This window comes from Danio rerio, chromosome 25, assembly GCF_049306965.1.
Source record: "Danio rerio strain Tuebingen ecotype United States chromosome 25, GRCz12tu, whole genome shotgun sequence".
In the NCBI taxonomy this organism is placed as follows: Eukaryota; Metazoa; Chordata; class Actinopteri; order Cypriniformes; family Danionidae; genus Danio; species Danio rerio.
In genome coordinates, this window is record NC_133200.1 from 24,721,388 (window position 1) to 24,744,203 (window position 22,816).

The following is a 22,816-nucleotide window of genomic DNA, read 5'->3' on the forward strand; positions in this document are numbered from 1 at the left end:
CCGGTCAAAAATGTGAGGTATGACTTAGGTAGGGCTCACCTGACTGGGAGGGCAAATTCTGAGAGAAAAAACGAAAAGACCTTTTTAAAAATGTATTAAAGTATATAATATTGATAAATTCTGAAAATGACAACTTCTTTTATAGATAGATAGATAGATAGATAGATAGATAGATAGATAGATAGATAGATAGATAGATAGATAGATAGATAGATAGATAGATAGATAGATAGATAGATAGATAGATGATTGATTGATAGAAAGAAAGAATTATGAGGCATTCCCATGCCAGTCGATAGACATAGTCACTCCAGCATGACCTTGATCTTCCCCAAGGTCTCCTCCTGGTTGGACATACCTGGAACACCTTCCTAGGTAGGCGTTAAGGAGGCATCCGAAAAAGATTGCCAAGTCACCTCAGCCAACTTTTCTTAGTGTGGAGGAGCAGTGGCTGTACTCTGAGCTCCTTCTGGGAGACATAGTTTCTCATCAATAAGGGTGCACCATTTCGGCCGATTGTATCTGAGATCTTTTCCTTTTGGCAATGACCCAAAGATCATTACCATAGGTGAGAGTAAGAATGTAGCTGCCGCTACACAGAGTAGCCTGTCAGTCTCACGTTCCATCCTTCCTTCATTGGTGAACAAAACCCCAAGAAACTTCAACTTGTCTACCTGGGGTAAGGACTTTCCCCTAACCTGGAGATGGCAAGCCACCTTTTTCCGGTGAAGCACCTTAAACAAGTCGCACACCAGAAGCGCTACTCGGTGCTGTGACACGGCACGCACATGACAGTTTAAAGTATCACATACTAGACGCGCACATTCGCATGATATTGAACATGAAACTAATTCGATGGCGCTCTGTGGCATGGCTGAAATATGAACTGCGTCCTGAGTCGTGGCTGGGCACCGCCGACAGCCGCCGACTTGCGGTGCCGGTGTATGTACCCTGATAGAGAAACCCTGTTTAGAGATCTAAAATGCATGGCGCTGCGTGCCGTTGCGCGGCACATTGCCGAGCGGCTCTTCTGGTGTGCGACCTGCTTTAGCCTTTGACTTGAAGGTGCTGATTCTCATCCCAGTTACGTCACACTTAGCAGCAAACCGCCCCAGTGCATGCTGAAGGTCCATGTCACATGGGCTGGAGGGGGTATGGTTCAGGGAGCACAGCATTTCATCTCTGTTATTCTCAGATGATGCTGTTCTGTTGGCTTTAACAAGCAGACAGTGTTAATTAAATTATTCAAATGTCATTTATCATTTATTATGCCATAACAAGTAATTATTATTTCAAATTCGACAAAAGTGCCATTATTTTTAATCTGCTTTTATTTAATTCTCTTATTTTAAACTGTTATTTTGCAGTTTGATGCTTTGCTATCAAGACAATAACGAGTTTTAAACTCCAGTTGTGCAGATTATAATACTTCATAACATAATGCCAAACTGTTATTAGAACTAGTAATATCACAAGTGATGGTTGCAACTGAGTTTGTTAAACACTGCAAAAAAAAAAAAAAAACAGCAACAAAAAAAATAAACAATATTTTTTTCGATTTTTATTTTTGGCCTTCTGTATTTCTTCTTCTTGATTAGAACATATTATTTTGAGTTGGCATATAGTCATATTACAACATACTCCACCTCTTCCATTCTTATGGTGTAAATAGTGCAAATAGTATACACTGAAACATAAAGCAAATCCACATGTTTGTGTACTAGACAATAGTACAAATATTTAGTAAAAACAACATGGTGACACTTTATAATAAGTTTCCATTAGTTCATGTATTTACGAAAATGAATGCTGCCTTCATTTATCACTCTTCAATATTTAATTCAATTCAATTAAGCTTTATTTGTATAGCGCTTTTATAATGTAGATTGTGTCAAAGCAGCTTCACATAAATGGTCATAGTAACTGGAACAGTGTAGTTCAGTTTTTTAGTGTTTAAGTTCTAATTTACTAATGCATTATTAAAATCCAAGGTTAGCATTAGTTAGAATTAACAATGAATGCATTTATGTGCATTACTAATGTTGCCAAATATGAATAAATATTGTAATATATATGTTTAGTTCATTGTTTCTTCATGTTAGTAAATACATTATTGTTAGTTACCAAAGTAATTTTACGATAAGTCATTTCACTTAGCAGCCATCTGTGAAACGCCTCTCGGCCAGTATGCTTGGGCATTCTGTTTGAATGGGGAAACATCAAATTCTCCAAATTTGCTTGCCAAGATTATGATTGAATTTCATATAAGGAATCACCTATGAATATATAAACAACAACTGTCTCTTTAGTTTAATTTTGAAATTTTCAAATCAGGCGACGTAGTGGCACAGTAGGAAGCGTTGTCAACTCACAGTAAGAAGGTCGCTGTCTTGAGCCTTGGCTGGGTCAGTTGGCGTTTCTGTGTGGAGTTTGCATGTTCTCCCTGCGTTCGAGTGGGTTTCCTCTGGGTGCTCCGGTTTCTTCCACAATCCAAAGACATGTGATACAGGTGAATTGGGTAGGTTCAATTTTCCGTAGTGTATGTGTGTAAATGAGTGTGTATGGTTGTTTCCCAGAGATGGGTTGCGGCCGGAAGGGCATCTGCTGTGCAAAAACGTGCTGGATAAGCTGGCAATTCATTCTGCTGTGGCCACCCCAGATTGATAAAGGGACTAAGCTGAAAAGAAAATGTATGAATGAATAAACGTTTAAATCACACAAAATCTGCAAAAACTCATGTCTGGTAAAAGCCCCTCCCCCGGAGAATCGTCAGGCTACAACAATCCCTGAATGGCTTCTGTACTAGAAGTCAGGTTTTATTACCCATATACTGATTGATGATTGGCTCCTGTATTAGAAGGTGGGCTTTATTCGCCATGTAGTGACCAGTGCACAGCACAAACCAGATGGGTCCACTATCAAAAGAGGACAAAGTTGTATCAATACCCAACTCCCCTTTGCGTGCACACGCATCACACAGCGCCTGCAGTTAAACTCACAGCGGTTTATTATAACACTTTTAGCGATAATTTTTTGACAGCAAGAATGTTTGAGAGGCATTGGCTGATTTACAAGAATTACCTAATTATGTTCAAAAGAATTTGAATAGCCAAATGGGATCAATTTATATACCCCATTTTGAAAGTAAAAGATACCCTAATACAGGGGTATCCAAACTCGTTCCTGGAAGGCCAGTGTTCAGCATATTTTAGTTCCAACCCCAATTAAAAACACATCTGAACCACCTAATCAAGCTCTTTATGGGTACACTAAAAACTTGTTGCTTTAAAACGTGTTGAGGGAAGTTGGAGCTAAACTATTTAGAACACTGGCCCTCCAGAGCAGAGTTTGAACAGCCCTGCTCTAATAGGTAGTGTAATCTACACAACATTCAAGAGCCCCTATTATACATTAAAAGGGTCATATTTTGATTTTAAGCGTCTTTAACAACAGGCTGATATGCATGCAAGGTCAAAAAACACTTGTCTTAAGCCTGGTTCATACTTCTGTGTCAAGTGACCGGCGTAACCCACGGCGCATGCGTAGCCATGCATTTATACTTCTGCGCGCTGTCTCTTTTGGTCTGCATTAACACTTCCGAAACGCTAGTTGGCAGTGAGGTGTTAATGTTTTTTAAAAAAATTTAGTTTTTTTCTGAACGCTTCCTGAATGTACAAGTGGCTCAAACTCGCTCATTTTGAGACAGGAACCGGCGGATGTGCAACAACTTTAACTATGAGGTAAACACAAAACAAAAAAAGTTCCTTCACGGGACTCCACACTTGTAAACAATCGCTCCATCGGGCTCGCGTAGCTCTCGGTGCCGCCCAGACTCGTCAGCGCTACCAAGCTGACAAATCACAGAGCTTGCGCTACGCGTCAGTGCGACGTGTATTTACATTTTTTGAAAGGTGCAGGTCAGCGACGCCGACGGCCACGAAGTAGGGCTATGTGTCACCATGTAGGCTGCGCCGTAGCATACGCATGCGCTTGACGCAGAAGTATAAATCAGCCTTTATAATAAGCATTTATTTTACCTAATTATCCCAGCAACCCCCATATGATTCGTTCAGTGATTTGTTTGTTTCCAAACCCCTCCTTCATGCAAAGCTAATCTGCGCTGATTGGACCAATGACAGCCTGTTGAGATTGGTCGACAGCGTTTATTGCGAGACGGAGTGAAATACCCAGCACGGCTTATCAACAATATTGAAGTAGTCAGAGTGCAGAGTGTATGTGTGAGCAAACCTGCAAACACTCCTGTTTTTCCCGGAGTCTCCCGTATTTCTGACCCATCTCCCTACATTTTGAAGCATTATGAGTCAATTCTTTTATAAATACATCAACAGTTTTAAACACTGTGCACTGTCAGATTTAAGCCTTAGCTGGATATTTCACTTCACTTAGGGCTGTGTTACACACTACATGGAAGGTCATTCTCAAAAACCCTTAATACAGTAGGGGCTCTTTGAGTATAGTGTGTGGGTGAGAGGGGGGCAGTGTTTCGGTGTGACCCGGTTATGTTGTGGTTCTGTGACTGCTGGTGTTGGTTGCTGTATGGTTAAAAATTCTGACAGTTAAAGTAAGTAGGTCAATTTCGATTTAAATTATTAAATAAAATATTATTCTATTATTTTGTTTTTTTGAGCGTTTGGGCTTTAGGGCTGGAAAAATCTGCTATATATCTGGAAACACTGATGATGGCATTCATTCGACATTCAGTGCTTAGACTTAACTAATGAAACTTTGTTGCAAAGTGTTACCAAAATATTATACTCAAGCAAAGGAAATAGATGGCAAGTACTGTATGTTTTGGGTTTGATCACACATTAGCACTTACATTCCAAAAGAAGCTATTTATATTTTGGACATTTCTACCTGTATTTGTTGTCCACTTGTGGATAGACAAACACACATTTTAATACCAGGTGTAAACTAGGCCATAGTCAATGTCTAATGTCTAATTATAGTTCTGAGAATGTCAAGCATCATCTATATCATCTGAATGGATATTGCAAATTGAATAGGATGGTAAAGTTCAAACTAATGGTAGGTTAAGTTGTGCTCTGTCACAAGATGGTAGGTGCGGACCTTTGTATTTCAGCATGAGGCTGCAATGATTCATAAGGGAATGTCAATGTCAACATCAAACAAGTGACTTGGGTGCAGCTTTATCTTTTAGATATGGGACGAAAGACATATTTCCGCTTCAAACCCAACCCAAAGTATACAACACTCACCTGTTTAACCTGCAAAACTGTGAAGCTCTCACTACTTCTAACAAAAGTGTTTGCTTGAGACATAGAAAGTAAACACTACTGATTCCATTGTGTCTCTGTCTAAACTATAATGACCACTACGTCTTAGCGGAAGAATGACACATAGTTAAAAATAAAATAAATATAATTTTTAAAATACAGCAATTTGTTGACTTTACTTGAAAAGGTGAGTAAACCAGTTGCCTGAAAAATATTTAGTAAATTAAATATGTACACAATTAAAAAAAAAATAGGTAAAGTGAACTTAACAGTTTCAAGTTACTAAGTTTTTTTTTATTTAATTTAATTTTATTTTATTTTTTTTAATAAAATAACAACATTCTGAAAATGTTTTCCTATACACATTCCTGGAGTTCACAAATTATGTAGCCAGAGGAAGATATAGCTGCATTTTGTCTTTAAAACGGACACTACGAGGTGGTATGACGTTCCTTTCACCAAGAAGCAACCCCGACCCTTCACGTTAACATAACCCACCCGAACCCTACTTGCTCTTCAAATTTGTTCACAAAAGGGCGGCACGATCATCGTTTGTCTAGAGTGCCAGTTAAGCTTCCAACTGTACTGAGCGCACATCGGAATATTAGAGACACAGAATTGAGTAGACTGGATGACAGGGTGTGAGTCTGGCAAAGAACGATTTAAGAAAGCAGACAAGACAGAAACAAAAGCCTAAAAACAAAACAAACAAGTAAATAACATGGTGAGAATGTGAAAAGATTTGAAAATGTGGTAAAAATCAGGCGGACACTTTTTCTGGATTGCTTTTCAAAACACTGTCGGTTGGGTTTAGGGAAGTGGGTGGGTGGGGGTATTGGTTGATTGGTCAGTCAGTCAGTCAGTCAGACGACAGCGACCTCTGGTTAATTTACGCAAAAAGAGCATGCATGAATGGCACTCGCGTGAGAAATTTGAGATCTGAAGAGCATACACAGTGGCCTCTGTCAAATTCTCCAAAACAAAAACTGCAATAAAATGTATCTCCTGGGACGTATTTGGTGCACTCCATAAAATGTATATAGGGGTACATGATCAGAATGAGCCTGCGTTGTAAAATAAAGTCAACTTGTCGCTTTTAAGGCAACAGGTTTACTCACTTTTAAAGTAAAAAACAGCTTTTACAGTATATACGAACAATTCAAATGTTTAATTTAACATTTGTGTCTAAATATTTTTATTAAATTCATTTAATGAAATTTTTCAGAAACGTTTTGTGCCCATAAAATTTAATTTACTAAATTAAATGCTTAATTAAAAACTGTCTATTAATTGTACTTAATGAAATGTTTATTTGACCTAAATAATGCGAGCAATAAAGTACACAAGGCCAAACTGTACATGTAATTATATAATTGGCATACTGTAATTATATTCACATTATATATCACAGCTTTATGCCTGTAACTGTGTAATTACATTTTCTAAATTATATATGCCTAGTTCAGGTGTAGTTTAACCTCTTCTGTAAGCGTTGTATTTCTATTACAAAGAAAAGTAGCAAAAATGTTACATATAACAATACACGCAGACGATAAGTTCATCCAAAAATGACAATTGCCTCATTATTTACTCACAGAATTGTTTCGAAACTTTCATATTAAGAAGAATGTTAGAAAAAAGCAGCAATTGACATCCACAGTAGGAACAAAAAAATACTATGGAAGTCAACGGCTGTTTTCTTTTTGCAACATTCTTCAGTATTTTTTGCAACACAGACTCATTGTGAAAACGTACCCCAGTATACATTTCTGGAGAGCACAAATTATGCAGCCAGAGCTTTAAAACGAAAATAAACACTTGTGGGTGCAGTGCTACAAGCTGACTGCTTACCTTCTTGTGGACGACTTTTCCATTGTTACCAGTTTGTCCAGTGGCTCACCATGTACATCGGAGGACTTGAGTTGGCCATGATGACGGGTTCGAGTCGATGAAGAACAGTTCCAGAAAGCAGGTAAAACAAAAACAAAAAATAAATCAGTAAATAAGCAGGGTGAGAAAGTGGTAAGATCTGAAAATGTAGTAAAAATCAGGGCTTTTTCTTGTTCTGGATTACTTTTGAAAACACTGTTGGTTGGGTTTACGGAAGGGGTTGGTTTTAGGGAAGAGGGTGGGCGGGTTAATCGGTGCTTTATAAAAAACTGTCGATTGGGTTAAGGAAGGGGGTGAATGGGGTGAACGGTCGCTCAGTCAGTCAGTTGGTCGACATCGGCCTCTGGTGGATTTATGCAACAACAGCAGGTGCGAACGGCACTCGCAAGAGAAATTTGGAACCTGAAAAAGCTTCACGGCAGTGTCTGGTGGATTCGCAAAAAAACATACCTCCTGGGACGTATTTCACGATCTCCAAAAATGTAGATAGGGATACGTATAAATAATGGGTTGACTTCTTCCTTTGTTCAAAGAAACACAATCAGGTTTGGAAGTGGAGGATAAGTAAATTCTGACAAAATTAATTTTTTTGAGTAAACTATGCCTTTAAATACACTTTAAAAAACATGTTAGGGTTTTGTATTGGGACAACATGAAGGAATTAATTTAATTAATTCAATATTTACAAATTTAGGTGCATTGAACTTAAAACAATTAAGTTGTTCCTCTAAAAAAGTAATTTTGGGATCATTTTAAATAAGTAGTTATAACAAACAGCAAAAGTCATTTTTGAGTGTACAAAAAAAGTTAAACATCTGCTTCATAACTTGTTATTAGAACCAAAAAGAGTGTACAATATAAATATAAAATCACACAATATATCAGGCAATGCTGTTTTCATTCTGACTCTTTGTTTCTGGATTGACTCATAAACAATAAAACTCAATAAGACGATAGGGAAGTTTAAATAGCTATGACATATGGAAGGTTTATGGTACCCACAAGTTATAAATGTCTCCATCCAGATATCCGGACACATCCAGACCTCCAGGTCCCATGAAGCGAAAACAGAGTGAAACTGAGACACCGAGTCTGTCAGGACCCCATAGCTGAGGGGGCAAATTAGCGAGACATATTTTCTTGGCTGGATGTTGCTCCTTAGATCAGCGTGTCCCTTTGATCCATATAGAAGCTGGATATAACTTCAAAGCCGAGCGACCAATAATCTGTAAAGCTGCGTAATACCATCGACAGCTTCAGCTTTCTCACTTATACTCTATAGACAAATGCATATGGAGAAGAGACTTCTGGGTTGTTTTAATTACACTGTAAAAAATGCAGGGTTCCACACAATTCATTCATGTTGTCCCAACAAAAATTAACTTAACACTTAAAGTTAACTTAAATTAACCTAACACTTTTAACAAATGTATGTGCATTGAACATAAAAAATTTAAGTTGTCCCAATGAAATCTCAAGAATTGTGTTGTTTCAGCTCATTTTGTTTAAGCAGTTTGAACAAGTAAAAAAATATATTTTTTTCTGGAATGTAGAACCTGCATTGTTGGGTTATTTTGACCACTGGATGCATTGTCTCAAAAAATAAAAACAAAAATTGTATAAAAAGTATGTTTAAATTACATTTTGTGATTAGCAAGTATGAAAATTTAACAACACTAAAAAAAATGATGAATGTAAAATTGTTGCAAACAGTTTATTGTGTTAAATTTAAACAAACAAATTAAATTTAGTAATGTTCAACTTGTGTTTGTTTAAAATTAGCCAAAATAAATTGTTTAAAACCACTTAACTTAAAAAAAACCTTCCCACACTGTACAAAATAATATTCGTTTTCATATTTTGTTATTTACAGTTATGAATAGCATTATGTGACGTTGATCTTGTCTCTATTGAGTTTTAATGTTGAAAATTCAACTGCAGTTTAACAAAGTGACATTTATTGACGTTTTAGTACACTGTAAGTCCGACAAATAATAACTAGACTTCTAGTTGATTGTTTGGAAAAGTGGAAGAAAATATATTTTTCTGGTAAATCATCTATTGAACTGCATCCCAATCATCATGAATACTGCAGACGACCTATTGGAATCTACGTGGATCCAAGATTCTTACAGAAATCAATCAAGTTTGGTGAAAGAAAAATCATGGTTTGGGGTTAAATTCAGTAAGTGGCGTGCGAGAGATCTGCAGATTAAATGGTCAACAAGTAGTATCAAAAGTCAACAGAGGTATCAAAACGTTTATGCTGCCCATTACATTACAAATCACAGGAGAGGGCAAATGAATTAACAGGATAGCGCTTCTTCTTATACTTTAGCCTCCACATCAAAGTTCCTGAAAGCAAAGAAGGTCAAGGTACTCTAGGAATGGCCAGCCCAGTCACCAGACTTAAACATTATTGAGCACGTCTAGGGTAAAATGAAGGAGGCATTAAAGATGAATCCAAAGAATCTTAATGAACTCTGATGACCAACTAGAAGTCAAGTTCATAATAATATATTACATATATTATTTGTTGTTCCTTAAAACTTTGATAGGCGACAAGACTTTTGTCAAGTAGTGTATATTCAAATAAGTCAAATTAAATTATTTAGTTAAATTAAATAAAAGTACTGGCAGTTTATTACAAGGCTTTCATATTGAAACACTGATACAGACAATACATCACTTCAAACTCAACAAAACAAAAACGTCAACAAAAGTCACTTCTTCAAAGTGTTTGACATCAAAAAGTTCTTCAAGAAAAAGCAAAATCCCAGAGTGCAATTCAATAACATAAATAAACGAATCCCTAAATTCAGAAATCGGATTTATTATGGATACAGTGTAGGTTGTCCACACAAGTCTTGCTTACTGATTATACGTTAAGGATGTGACATTTATGTGTTTATAATGACAAGGTTTCAATGCTGACACACTTTTATAACGCAATAATGAGCGGTTTCCTGTAATCGCATGACTTATTGGAGTTCTGCTTGATAAGCTTGCGGCGTTCAATTGTTCTTTGGGTGGATCACACATTTTATAATCTTATCTACACCTACACCTGTTCATAAGGGCGAATGTAAAGATTATAGCCTCAATAAAGTATCTAAAGGACCTGGCGATATCTCCAAATTGTGTTTAATTTCAAATTTTTTAATGTGTAGCATTTTCTGTGGGTGTGACGCACAAAGCAGGCATATAGTTATGCTATACAACAGGTCCATTGAGTTCTTATCTGACGCACAATGACACCACATTTCTGAATGAACAAGTCACTTCCACTACAAGGGACTTTCCAACATCCTCAAGAAATGCAATAACTGAAGACGATCAAAGCCACAAAATATGACTGTAATGACAATAAAAATAATGTCAAAATTTCTAAACAATTAAAAATTTGAATTTGATAAAGTACCCTTTATAAAACTATTGTACAAAACCACATTACAGTGGGAAAACACTCTGAAATGTTATAATAAATTTGTAACAGTGTATAATAGGATCCCATCAGTTAGTATTAGAATATTTTGTAAGTTATTTTACTGTTAAAATGTTTATTTTAAAATAAATATATATTATTTATGAAAACTATTCAATCACTATTCATAAATAAAAGTCCAAATACCAACTGAGTTTTATGCAAATTTATTTAAATAAATACATACATCATGAAATAACTTAATACAACATTGGTATGTGCAGCATTCATTTGTAAAAAATAAATAGAGAAATTTACATGTACATATATCCATCGCCATTTTTCGAGGCGGTTAAGAAAGTTCTTGGATTCAGTCTTTTTTTTTTTTTTTTTTTTTGATGGTTTTGCTCGTTGAAATCTTTGCAGGTTTATTCCGAAGACCTTCACATGTAGACCAGCTCGACTTTAGTCCTTATTCGGAGCACATGGGCTCCTTTCAGACTTGCCGACATGCTTCGGTCCAAGCTTCAAGATTCAGTTCGCCATATCTGTGAATAAATCAAAAAGGAGAATAAATAATTTAGCTTAATCTTTTCATAACATTTTATTATAACAAAACCCCCCTCAATTCAATTGCTAGCTCATATTTAGATCAATTAATGTTCAGATGTAAACTACACAACTACTATACCTAGCTATTATTTTTTAAATAAACAGCCACACTTCATTTCCATATAGCTTGAGACAGTGTTGGGAAAAAGGTAATATCTTACAATTATAAAAAAAAAAGGAAGCAAATGTAACTGTTACTTTTTAATTAAAGTATTTTTAATGAAAGTATTTATGCTATTTTTAAGGTTTAAAAATGTAATATTACTTTTATACCCAACACCAGCTACACAATAACCTAATTTCTCACCATGTATGGCTTGGATTGGATCTCAAGGAGCTCTAGCCATGCATCTCTCCTGCTGTCCCAGAGAAGTGTTCTCCGATTCCTTTTGCGTTTTAAAGCCCTGAATGGCCTTTCTGTTTTGGAAGTTAACCAGAGCTATTGCGATCACGGCATTCCAGCAGTTCTTCTCGTCCGAGCACCTAAAGTCAATCTCCTTATTGTCTGTGGTCACAATTGTGAAGTAGACGAACTTCCCAGTGTGCTCCACACAATCCACCTTCTTAATGGACTGCAGCTTGAGCTCTTTGCTCTTGTTCTTCTTCTGCTGGTCGGTGTAGATGTTCAGGCTGTCCGTGGTAAGGACGCAGGTCTTCCTCTTCCAGAATTGGAGGAGATTGTCGCTCCTTTTCTCCAGCTCTCCCTCCTTTAGGATGTGGGAAATATCAGAGCCCGTCATTTTGCCGACGTTTCGGGCTATCGCTGGGCTGTGGATGAAAAGACAAGAATACGAATGTCCGAGAGCTTCGTATAATCTCTGTTGAAGTCGGCGACCGACGCTGTGCTTCTTCATGCGTGCGTAAATTCCAGTCAGATGTGAACAGGTTGCGGTAGAAACCGGCGCCGTTTTATACAGACATCCGTGCGCCCGTCCCACCTGACGTCATACCAACTGTTGCTTGAGCATGAATGGAAGCGGGTGGGCGGAATACTGGCACAGAGAAAAAGTTCAGGCCTCTAAAACATGTCAGGACGTATAATTTCATACAGTTAAAACGACAAATAATATAATATAATATAATATAATATAATATAATATAATATAATATAATATAATATAATATAATATAATATAATATAATATAATATAATATAATATAGATAATTATATTATAATCAAATAATAATATTTTTGTATTTGTTTAAATATTATAATATTTTAATAATTATTTTAAATACTATATTATTATTTGATATTATATTATTATTTCTATATTATATTATTTTTTAAAATAATTTATGTTATAGTTGGTTAAATGTATTTAAAAGCCATTCCTTACCACATGTAAATTTGGCAATTGCATATGCATTTTAAACAAAACAAAATAAATAAATAGACAAAAAGTTTTTTTTTTTTTTTTTATCTACATTATAGGCTACGATATTAAATCCTAAAATGATGGTGCGATCAACATCGTAATTTTGGACAAATAAAAAACAAATAAAATGAAGAGACAAAAATAAAGGCAAATTAAATAAATATGAATAAAAACTAGACAAATAAAAAATACATAAAATAAATAAAAAATAGACAAATAAACTAAATAAAAATAGACAAATAAACTAAATAAAAAATAGAAAAAACAAACGTAATAAAAATAAAAAATAGACAAATAAATTAAATAAAAATAAAAAGACAAACTAAATAAAAATAGACAAATAAACTTAATAAAAACAAAAAATAGAAAAATGAATTATATAAAAAAGACAAATAAACTAAATAAAAATAGACAAATAAACTAAATAAAAAATGAAAAATAGAGAAATAAACTAAATAAAAAATAAAATATAGACAAATAAAATAAACAATGAAATGAAATCACATTATTTAAAAGTGACAAAAAGTCTTAGTTATGGCCATTTTTGTAGTGATCATTAAAATTTGTAATTTGAATATTTAAAATTGTAATTCCCCTACTTATATTTTTGCTATTTAATTTCAGTTTTAGAATTATACAGTGTAGTTATAGTTGTCTCTACTCAGTTTCAGTTTTCCAATCATGAATTTTAATACAGAAGATTTGCTGATTGCACCTAAAAATATGGAGGCATATAATATCTGCATGGCTTGATATAACAGTGTGCGCATTATGACATTTTACAACTATTCCTCCAACAGGAATTGATGAGTTACTAATTAATGAATATGAAGTGTGACTCACTGTGATAATGTTATAGCCTATATTAAGTCATTTCCATCCCTACATTTAATCTTTGAAAACCACAAAACCAGAATGTGAACATGCTGTATTGGACTAAAAGTATTTAGAAAGTGCTATCAAATATGGCTTGATGAACTATCTTAGCCTTTCTTTCGTTTCCACTCCTCCATGTGGGCTGTATTATGGTTACAGGCAGGGTGTGTTTGTGTGTGGAGAACAGTCATGTCTGCTGGATGACTCACTGTAGCACAGTTAAATATTGAGGGAGGAGTTCTGCCTAACAAGGAGTGCTGGGATTTTGCTACTTCATTCTAGCTCTGGCCAGAGGTCACTACTGATATACAATAAAAAAAATAAAAAATCTAGAGGCTACAAGTAGCTCATAGCTTGCCAATTTAAGAGGAAATCTGAAAGTAATGGGTATGACACCAACATTTATGATTCTTAAATTAAAATTTCACAAAGCATTCCCACATGATTAAAATAATAATAATAATAATAATAATAACAACAACAACAACAACAAATATGTTGAAAAATGTAATTGATTCCAGGTGAAATGATTGCTCAGTGAAATTACTGAACCTACTGTACACACAGGAGGCTGAAAAAAATGAGGAAAAAGATGAAAACTAAAGTGGCTGTTCCAAGAAATCTGCCATGGAACATTCATTCATTCATTTTCCTTTGGGTTAGTCCCTTATTTACCAGGGGTCACAAACGCAACGGATGACCTTCCAGCCATAACCCAGTACTGGGAAACACCCATAAACACACTCATACACTACAGCCAATTTTGTTAACCCAATTCATTTATACCACGTCGTTGGACTGTGGGGGAAACCGGAACACCTGGAGGAAATCCATGCCAACACGGCGAGAACATGCAAACTCCACACAGAAATGCCATCTGGCCCAGCCAGAACTCCAATGACCCAACGACCTTCTTGCAGTGAGGCAACAGGGCTAACCACTAAGCCACCGTGCCACCCCTGCCATGGACCATAAACATAAAAAAAAAAAAAAAGATTTGCTGATTGTAGTAAAGTTCGTTGTTGTGTGGGAAGAAGAAGACAGGGTCGGCGATATCAGGTAAGCAATATACTTTATTAATTTTATGCACACCACTTGCAGGCTGTGTCTGTGTGTGTGTGTGCTCTCCCCTCTCCCGACTGCTCCTCCCGTTCTCCTTAAGAAGGGAGTCTCTCCGGCCCAATCACTAGAAAGACAGGTGTTATTTATCATTTCTGATTGACCTGCTGATTAGCCGCCGGGCTCCTAGCATGCTCTCCCCCCTTAAAGGGTGTTCGATCACGCTTACCTCTCCTCACTGATAATGTGTTATTTAAAAGGTATCACCTTAATTCACTTACCAAAAAAACACAAACATTTGCATATATTGCTATACCAGCCATGATTATTCTACCCTGTTAATTGCAACATTGTTTATATGCATACCATTGTTTCCAAGATCATTGTTTATATGCATTTGCTTACAAGAAGTGCACATTAGAAGCTGACAATAAACTGATCAGGGTTGGGGAAAGGTCCTTTAGAAAGTAATGCATTACAATATTGAGTTACTTAATTTTCACGGTCTGTGCCACGTTATTTAAATAGCAAATCCATTTGCGGCACTTTGTGGACTATTGGGTGTGCCGGTCTAAAATAGAATGAAATACGGTAGTTTACTGTTCTGTTCTGTTCTGCTCTCTCTCTCTCTCTCTCTCTCTCTCTCTCTCTCTCTCTCTCTCATATACTGTACACTCGCTAGTATCAGTTAATCCTTCATGGCATAGATTCAACAAGGTGCTGGAAATACTCCTTAGAGATTTTGGTCCTGATTGACATTGACATATTTTCTTTTTTTCTGACCATTCTCTGTAAACCCTAGAGATGGTTGTGCATAAAATCCCAGCAGATCAGTAGTTTCTGAAATACTCAGGCACCAACAACCATGCCACGTTCAAAGTCACTTAAACTCCCTTTCGTCCCCAATCTAATGCTCAGTTTGAACTGTAGCAGATCGTCTTGACCATGTCTACATGCCTAATTGTATTGAGTTTCAGCCATATGATTGGCTGACTAGAAATTTGCGTTAACAAGCAGTTGAATAGGTGTACCTAATAAAGTGGCCATCGAGTGTGTATGTATATGTATACATACGTATGTCTTTTAGAAATATATTTCGTTTATATTTTGTGTCAACCACAGCGGTCTTTTTATTTTACTGTACATTTTGGGATTTTGTTTTTTACAGTATAGCCCATTTACATCATAACAAATAAAAGGATGTTCCTCTGAACTTGTGGTTACATTTGCTTCCTGGTTTATTGTCTGGATCGTATACCAAAAAAGGCATTTTGTCTTTCAGAAGCCATTACGGTTGCCCGTGGGTGTATTTTGATTCCAGGCAGTGACCTCATTATCTGTGGGAAGTCATATCAAGGTTTTGGGACAGCAGTGGGATGGTGGTTGAAATCTGAGAAAGGAAGTTTAGACTGGTTTAGAATAAATATGTTTCAGCAAGTTGGATTCTTTAGGTAAATTCCAAACAAATTCTGAGAGAGGGACTGTATTTTTTTTGTGTGTGTGTGTGTGTCCCTTCATAAACTCCTGCTGAATTTTGTGGACTTTACACTGAATATGGTTTAATTAATCAAGTCTGTTTAAGTCTATCATAGCTGTCCTGTTTATGAATAACCAGAAAGATGTGATTCATAATGTAATCAGTTTCCACCTTCACAAAACAAAAGTTGCTCTACTTTTAAATACCAAGCTACTGTTGCATAAGTCAATGCATATGTCATGAAAAAAGAAGTTGATGAGTTATTTCTCTGTGAAAAGACTAAATATTTTTGATCCTAGTGGAAAAAAAAAAAATATATATATATATATATATATATATATATATATATATATATAAATTCATTTAGGTATATAAATAAATGTAAAAATAAAATATTTTTTTGGTTTAATGTGATATTTCATTGTGATATTTTATATATGTATTGTCACATTATTTCACAATTAAAAGTAAATCTGAGTATAAATAATTACATTTGTCATAATAAATTAATAGGGTGGGACGGTTGCTAAGTGGTAAGCATTGTTGCCTCACAACAAGAAGGTTGCTTGTTCGAATCCCATATGGGTCAGTTGGCGTTTCTGGGTGGAGTTTCATAAAATTAAATAAATTATTTATTATTTATAAATAATTTATAAAATATATAAATAACCAGTAATTTTCCAGAAAACTTGGTACATGTTAAAGGGACCATTGTTAAATAAGATGATTATGATGATGATGATTATTACTATTATTAATATTAATATTATTATTATTATTAGTAGTAGTAGTAGTAGTAGTAGTAGTAGTAGTAGTAGTAGTAGCTATTATAATTAAAATAATTATTAAAATATTATAACATTTAAACAAACACAAAAATATTATTATATTATATTATATTATATTATATTATATTATATTATATTATATTATATTATATTATATTATATTATATTATATTATATTATATTATATTATATTCCTAGATTCTAGACTATGTCTTCTCAATTTGTTAGTGTTTGTTTATTTGCACGAGTTTTCTTAACTTACATTGCGTTTGAGGCCTCTCAGCCACCGTAGTTATGTGATTATTTATGACGAAACCAGTCTGCATTGAAAGGCCACAACAACACTGCAGCTGTTACCTGACAGATCTCACGCTGGATTCCTGGCCTGTCAAACCTCTATCTTCCACAAGAGCTCTCCTCCACCAATTGTTTGGGAGAACTATTTTTGGTACCTTGATCTCCAAGTTTGATCTCTCTCACACACACACAAAAAGCTTCAGCTCTTTCCTCGCACTCATAAATGCTTGCAGCCCAGCGATGAGTCCCCATAGTTATCTGAAGCATTGTTCAGATAAGCCAGGTCTGACGAAGCCAGAGCAAGTGCTTGCATATCGTGGGAAAAAGAACAAATGGCACAAACATCCAAGAGTGAGGCATGAGAAACTATTGTGAAACAATGCACAGGGATGAGAAGTGCTGACACATAAGAGTCAAAAAGCCAAGCGCCAGAACAAAGCCTGATACCTCTTAATATGAATCTAAATTTATGTACAACTTGTCATAAACAAGCCGTTGGCTGACTATACAATAATAATAATAGTAATAATAATAATAATAATAATAATAATAATAACTTAATTCCCCTTGTAAATATACATCATTTGCTGTCATTCAGACTTGCAACACATTACAAAAAAGGTTGGGACCCCAGGGAGCAAAGAGTTCTGGCCCAGATTTGGCATAAAGCTGGTTCAGCAGGCATTCATAGGGCAATGGCATACAGCATGTGGACCAAACATGGCCTGGTTTTGACCAATGTGGCACTGTCTTTAAAGCAGCACACAAGACTTGGGCCAGATGCCAAATCTAGCATGTTAAAAACTAATATGTGGGCCAGATATGTTTGACCTACTGTATCTTTGCCCACATTTAAAATACATTTTAATTATTTTTGAGTAAATAAATAAAAATTCTACCAATCAGGTCACTTCGAGAAAAAGCACGCCCATAGCACACCTAAACTGCAGTGCTTCATGGATTTATCAGTTTTCTTGCAGTCATGACACACCAACATATCTGGCCCAGTTCAGGCGCAGTTCAGGTTTATTAACTTGGCTGAGACTTGGCCCAAATGTGATCCAAGTTTGGCCTGCCAGACTTGGTCCAGTCATGTACTCATGTATTTTACAGCAGCAAGCTGATTTTATGGGCCAGACCTGGGCCAGAGAAATTTTGCTAAGTGGGACAGGAGCAGTTTAGGGCTGATAATCAGGTAAATTGGCTAAATAATGATGTGATTTGAAGCAGGTGATGTCAACAGGTGATTGTAATTATGATTTGGTCCAAAAGCAGCACCAAAAAAGATCTATTCCTTTAGGAGCAAAGATGGGACGAGGATCGTCAGTTTGACAACAAATATGTGAGAAAGTTATAAAAATGTTTAAAAACAATGTTCTTCAAAGAAAAAAATCCCCTTAGGCAGTACATAACATAATTTAAAGATTTAAAGAACCAGGAGGAAATTTAGTGCATAAAGGACAAGTGCGCAAGCCTAAACTGAACAGCCATGATATCTGATTCCTCAGAAGGCACTACATCAAGAATCATCATTTATCTATACGCGATATCACCACATGGGCTCAGGACTACCTTGGCAAACTTTTTTCAAGTACCACAATACTTAGTTACATCCACAAATGACAGTTTAAACTGTAATGTGTCAAAAGGAAGCCCTATGTTAACAGTGTCCAGAAGCGATGTTGACTTCTCCTGGCTCAAAGGCATCTGGGATGGACCATGACATAATGGAAACGTGTACTGTGGTCAGATGAATCAGTATTTCAGGCATTTTTTGAGAGAAATGGATGCTGTATGTTCTGAATCAAAAATGAAAATGATCATCCAGACTGATACCAATAACAAGTCCAAAAGACAGAGTCTTTTCAGAGCCGCTGTCGCCACTAGCTTGCATTGTTTGGGTTCTGTGGAGCTGCGCATCGATGGATTGCTCTTCAGTGTTTGGACTCTGAGTAGTGATTATTAAACCACACTGAACTGAGCTAAACTGAACTGAACTTAAACTTTGAAAAATCAACTACACTGTTTCATTTTACTATGATCTTTTATGTGAAGCTGCTTTGACACAATCTACATTGTAAAACCGCTATACAAATAAAGGTAAATAGAATTTAATTGTCACGGTATGGGGTTGTGTTAGTGCCCTTGGCAAAGGTAACTTGCACTTCCGTGATGGCACCATTAATGCTGAAAAGTACATTGAGATTTTAAAGCACAATACGCTGCCTTCCTTTTCAGGACCGCCTGTGCATATTGCAACAAGACAATGCAAAACCACATTCTGCAAACATTACATTGTCCTGGCTGAGAAGGAAGAGAATACAGGTACTTGACTGGCCTGCCTACAGTCCTGACCTGTCTTCAATAGAGAATGTGTGATGCATTGTGAAGCGCATAATGCAACAACGAAAACCCTGTACTGACTTGTTTGCAGGAGGAATGGGACAAAATGACACCTAAAACATTTCATCACTTAGTGTCTTCACTCCCTAAATGTCTTTTAAGTGTTTTGAAAAGGAATGGCAACATTACAAAGTGGAAATGCTTAACTGTTCCAACTCTTTTTTTAATTGTGTTGCAAGAACTAAAATTGTAATATGTTTTTTAAAAAAATCATAAAGAACATATTAAATAATGTTTGTTGTATTGTCTGCAATGATATACAAGTCAAAGGGAACTTAGAAATCACAACTTTCTTTTATATTTTCCGTTTTCATACTGTCCCAACTTTTTCTGATTTAGAATCCCACAGTCATCAATGATGATTCAAGTTTTGCCTGGAGATTTTAAAAACATTCTTGAAGTGCTTATGTTGATGTATTTTTAATTAATCTTATTTAATTTAAATTCCTTTTTGAATGTTTGTTTGTTGAAGTATTTTAACTGTTGTATGCATTGCATTATTGTGGCATGAGCAGTTCAACAGGAAAACATTCTTTTGTATGTACTTGAAGGTGTTGCAGAATGAAAAACTATATACCTTGGCATAGCTGAAACTAAAGAGTTTCCTTGTTCTCATGCAAATGCAGTAAGTGTAAAATCCCTGGGAAAACAGGCCAATGCAAACTAAACACTGACTCTAGCATTACTCAGGAAATCATTAATATGAACGCCCCCAGCAGCATATGATTGGCCACAATGTTTACTTGTAAGATTATAACAATTATATATTTTTCCACAATTTTCAACATTTAACAAAGCTTTGTATTTGGGACTGTTTTTAAAAACAAACTAAAAAAAAAAAGGATAGACATTAGGTTTGGGGTAGGGCTGAGCGAAATGGCAAAAGATAATGATAAAAATTTTTCCAAAATTTCTACTCCATAAAAACGAAAACAGGTCTGGAGTACCATTCTCTATTAGTAAGTTAAAAACCATCTGGATGTGGTCTTAGGGGCCGATCACACCAGACACGAGAATTGTGCGTGCTACCTATGTGCCCTGTGTGCCTCGTATTTTAACCACCTGCTACGCCATGCGTTTGCAAGCATGTTACATCAGTCTTTTTCATTCTCCAATCAAATGAAAGCCAAGGTGGGGTTTCCGTTGAGGTGTCTGTAGTGTTTGTGTTGTCAAGACAACTAACTAGACCTTTGAAGATGGAGGAGAGACTTGTGGTTGCTGTTTTGAGTTATCTGGTGCTGTATGAGTTCACAAACCTTGAATATCACAATATTCATTCATTCCTTTCTTTTCTTTTCTGCTTAGTTGATTTATCAACCTAGGGTCCCCAGAGCAGAATGAAACTGCCAACTTATCCAGCTATTTTATGCAGCAGATGCCCTTCCAGCTGCAACGCATCATTCTTAATCACACATTCTTATACACACACATACACGACACTACAGATAATTTAGCTATATTCACCTAAATTATTAATTCACCTATAGCGCATTTCTGTGGACTTGTGGGGGAAACCGGGGCACCTGGAGGAAACCTACATGAACGTGGGGAGAACATATAAACTCTACACAGAAATGCCAACTGACCCAGCCAAGACTCGAACCAGCAACCTTCTTGCTGTGAGGCGAGAGCGCACCACGCTTCTTTTTTTCTTGTCAACAAAAAAGGCAGTGTGGTGCCTCACATTTTGGAACATAAAAGCACGTTCAGTGTGATCGGCCCCTTAGGGCACATCCCAAACATAAACTGTAAACAATATTCAAAATTAACTTAGCACTGGTGTTCCCAATTTCAAAAATTCAGGAGCACCCACCAGCATCACTATTATTACTACCATATATATTAATGTTTTTATTTTATATTCAACACGATCTTACAGTAATTCATAAATTTTTGGTGGCTAATTCATATGAATTTGTACAATCTCATTCCTACAATTTTGTTCAATTTGCTAATCCGTCAATGACGTTGGGTTTTGCGATGGGGTTTGGTGCCACACCTTCTTTTTAACCTTTCTGTTGTGCTGTGATTTACAACTTAAAACACTCATAAATATTGTGTCAAGGCCTTATGATATCCTCCACACTCTGCATTTGAACATATAAAAGTAATGATCGCCTCTTTCATTGAGTTTTGAGTGTTTTAATCAATCTTGTTACACCTGTGGTGTTCCCGATCAAAAGTGGACGCCATAGTAAATGAATGGGTATTTAGACAATATTCATCTATCAGACAGAAAACATCCCCATACACATCACCTCAACTCACTTACTCATACATTTCAGACTGATCAATGTCTTTTGCAGGTTCACATCTCTTTTTATGCACTTATGTGCCAATCCTACAACCTGATCTCACAAGGAAGCGTAACTATTTTACGTTTTGTCAGTTTAGTGGCTAATTCGTACAAATTCAGTCATACAAAAATGTGCATGGCATCCAAATAAGTAAATTGTACTAAATTGTATAAATAAAATCGTACAAATTCATACGGATTAACCACTAAATCAATAAGTTGTGAATTGTAATTGGATTGCATTGGATCCTCCAATGTGAATCAACTTCCTGATAAAACAATGCATCATATTTTCACACACACTAGACAAGTGTCTGTTATGTGAGCCCATCTGTGTGTGTGTGTGTGTGTGTGTTGCTTTTTTCTTTCTTTCTTTGCTTCTTTCTTTCTTTCAATCTTTGTTCAGCCTATCTCTGGGCCTAACAGGAGCACATTTAGCTTAGCATCAATTATTTTATTAGATTAGACATTAGCATCTTGCTCAAAAAGGACCAAAGTATAACTAGTGCTAGTTCGGTGTCCATGCTCACCGTCTATACCTTCAGTCACTATTCCCTATATTAGTACACTAATATAGTCCAATTGAAGCATTGAATGAAAATTCAAGCACTCAGTAAACAGGAAAGGATACTGTTTTGTTTGTGCTTTGCTGGCTGATAAATCATGCAGATGGTCTTTGGTCAGACCCTGTGATAGTCATTTTAGCGAGCTGTCTATTAGTAACAAAACAAAGTATTTGGATTTCTGTCATCTATCGTTCAATTTTCTAAACATTTTCAGTGTCTATTTGTAATTTTACTGCAGTTATTTTATGTCTAATTCTATAAATTGATGTTACACACTACTTTGAGACATTGTTCACAGCTATAGAAAATTTAATAAAAATTTGGTGGTGAAAAATGTTTTTTGTGCTAATATAAGAGCAGTTTTGACCAGGAACACTAAGTAAGTAAGTAAGTAAGTAAGGGTAAGGGTGTGAACAAGACACAAGGGTTAAAATAAAATTTTTTGTATGACTGGACTTGAACAAATTAGCCATTAAACGGACAAAATGTA

The 22,816-nt window shown here is 35.8% G+C and overlaps 1 protein-coding gene and 1 long non-coding RNA gene across 2 annotated transcripts; both read right to left on the bottom strand.

Moving 5' to 3' along the window:
* Positions 1 to 1,569: 1,569 nt before the first annotated feature.
* Positions 1,570 to 8,512, bottom strand: LOC141380965 (uncharacterized). The gene is made up of 3 exons (XR_012400410.1): positions 8,151 to 8,512; positions 7,110 to 7,174; positions 1,570 to 2,677 (listed from the first exon to the last, which is right to left on the bottom strand). It is a non-coding gene; the product is annotated as an uncharacterized lncRNA (long non-coding RNA).
* Positions 8,513 to 10,783: 2,271 nt separating this feature from the next.
* Positions 10,784 to 12,067, bottom strand: phlda2 (pleckstrin homology-like domain, family A, member 2). The gene is made up of 2 exons (NM_001020596.2): positions 11,492 to 12,067; positions 10,784 to 11,120 (listed from the first exon to the last, which is right to left on the bottom strand). The coding sequence occupies exon 1, from the start codon at positions 11,922 to 11,924 to the stop codon at positions 11,514 to 11,516; it is 411 nt and encodes a 136-aa protein (NP_001018432.1). The 5' UTR covers positions 11,925 to 12,067; the 3' UTR covers positions 10,784 to 11,120; positions 11,492 to 11,513.
* Positions 12,068 to 22,816: the final 10,749 nt, after the last annotated feature.

Excerpts from the sequence above, each read along its gene's own strand:
- phlda2 (NM_001020596.2), bottom strand. The coding sequence starts at position 11,924 with ATGACGGGCTCTGATATTTCCCACATCCTAAAGGAGGGAGAGCTGGAG.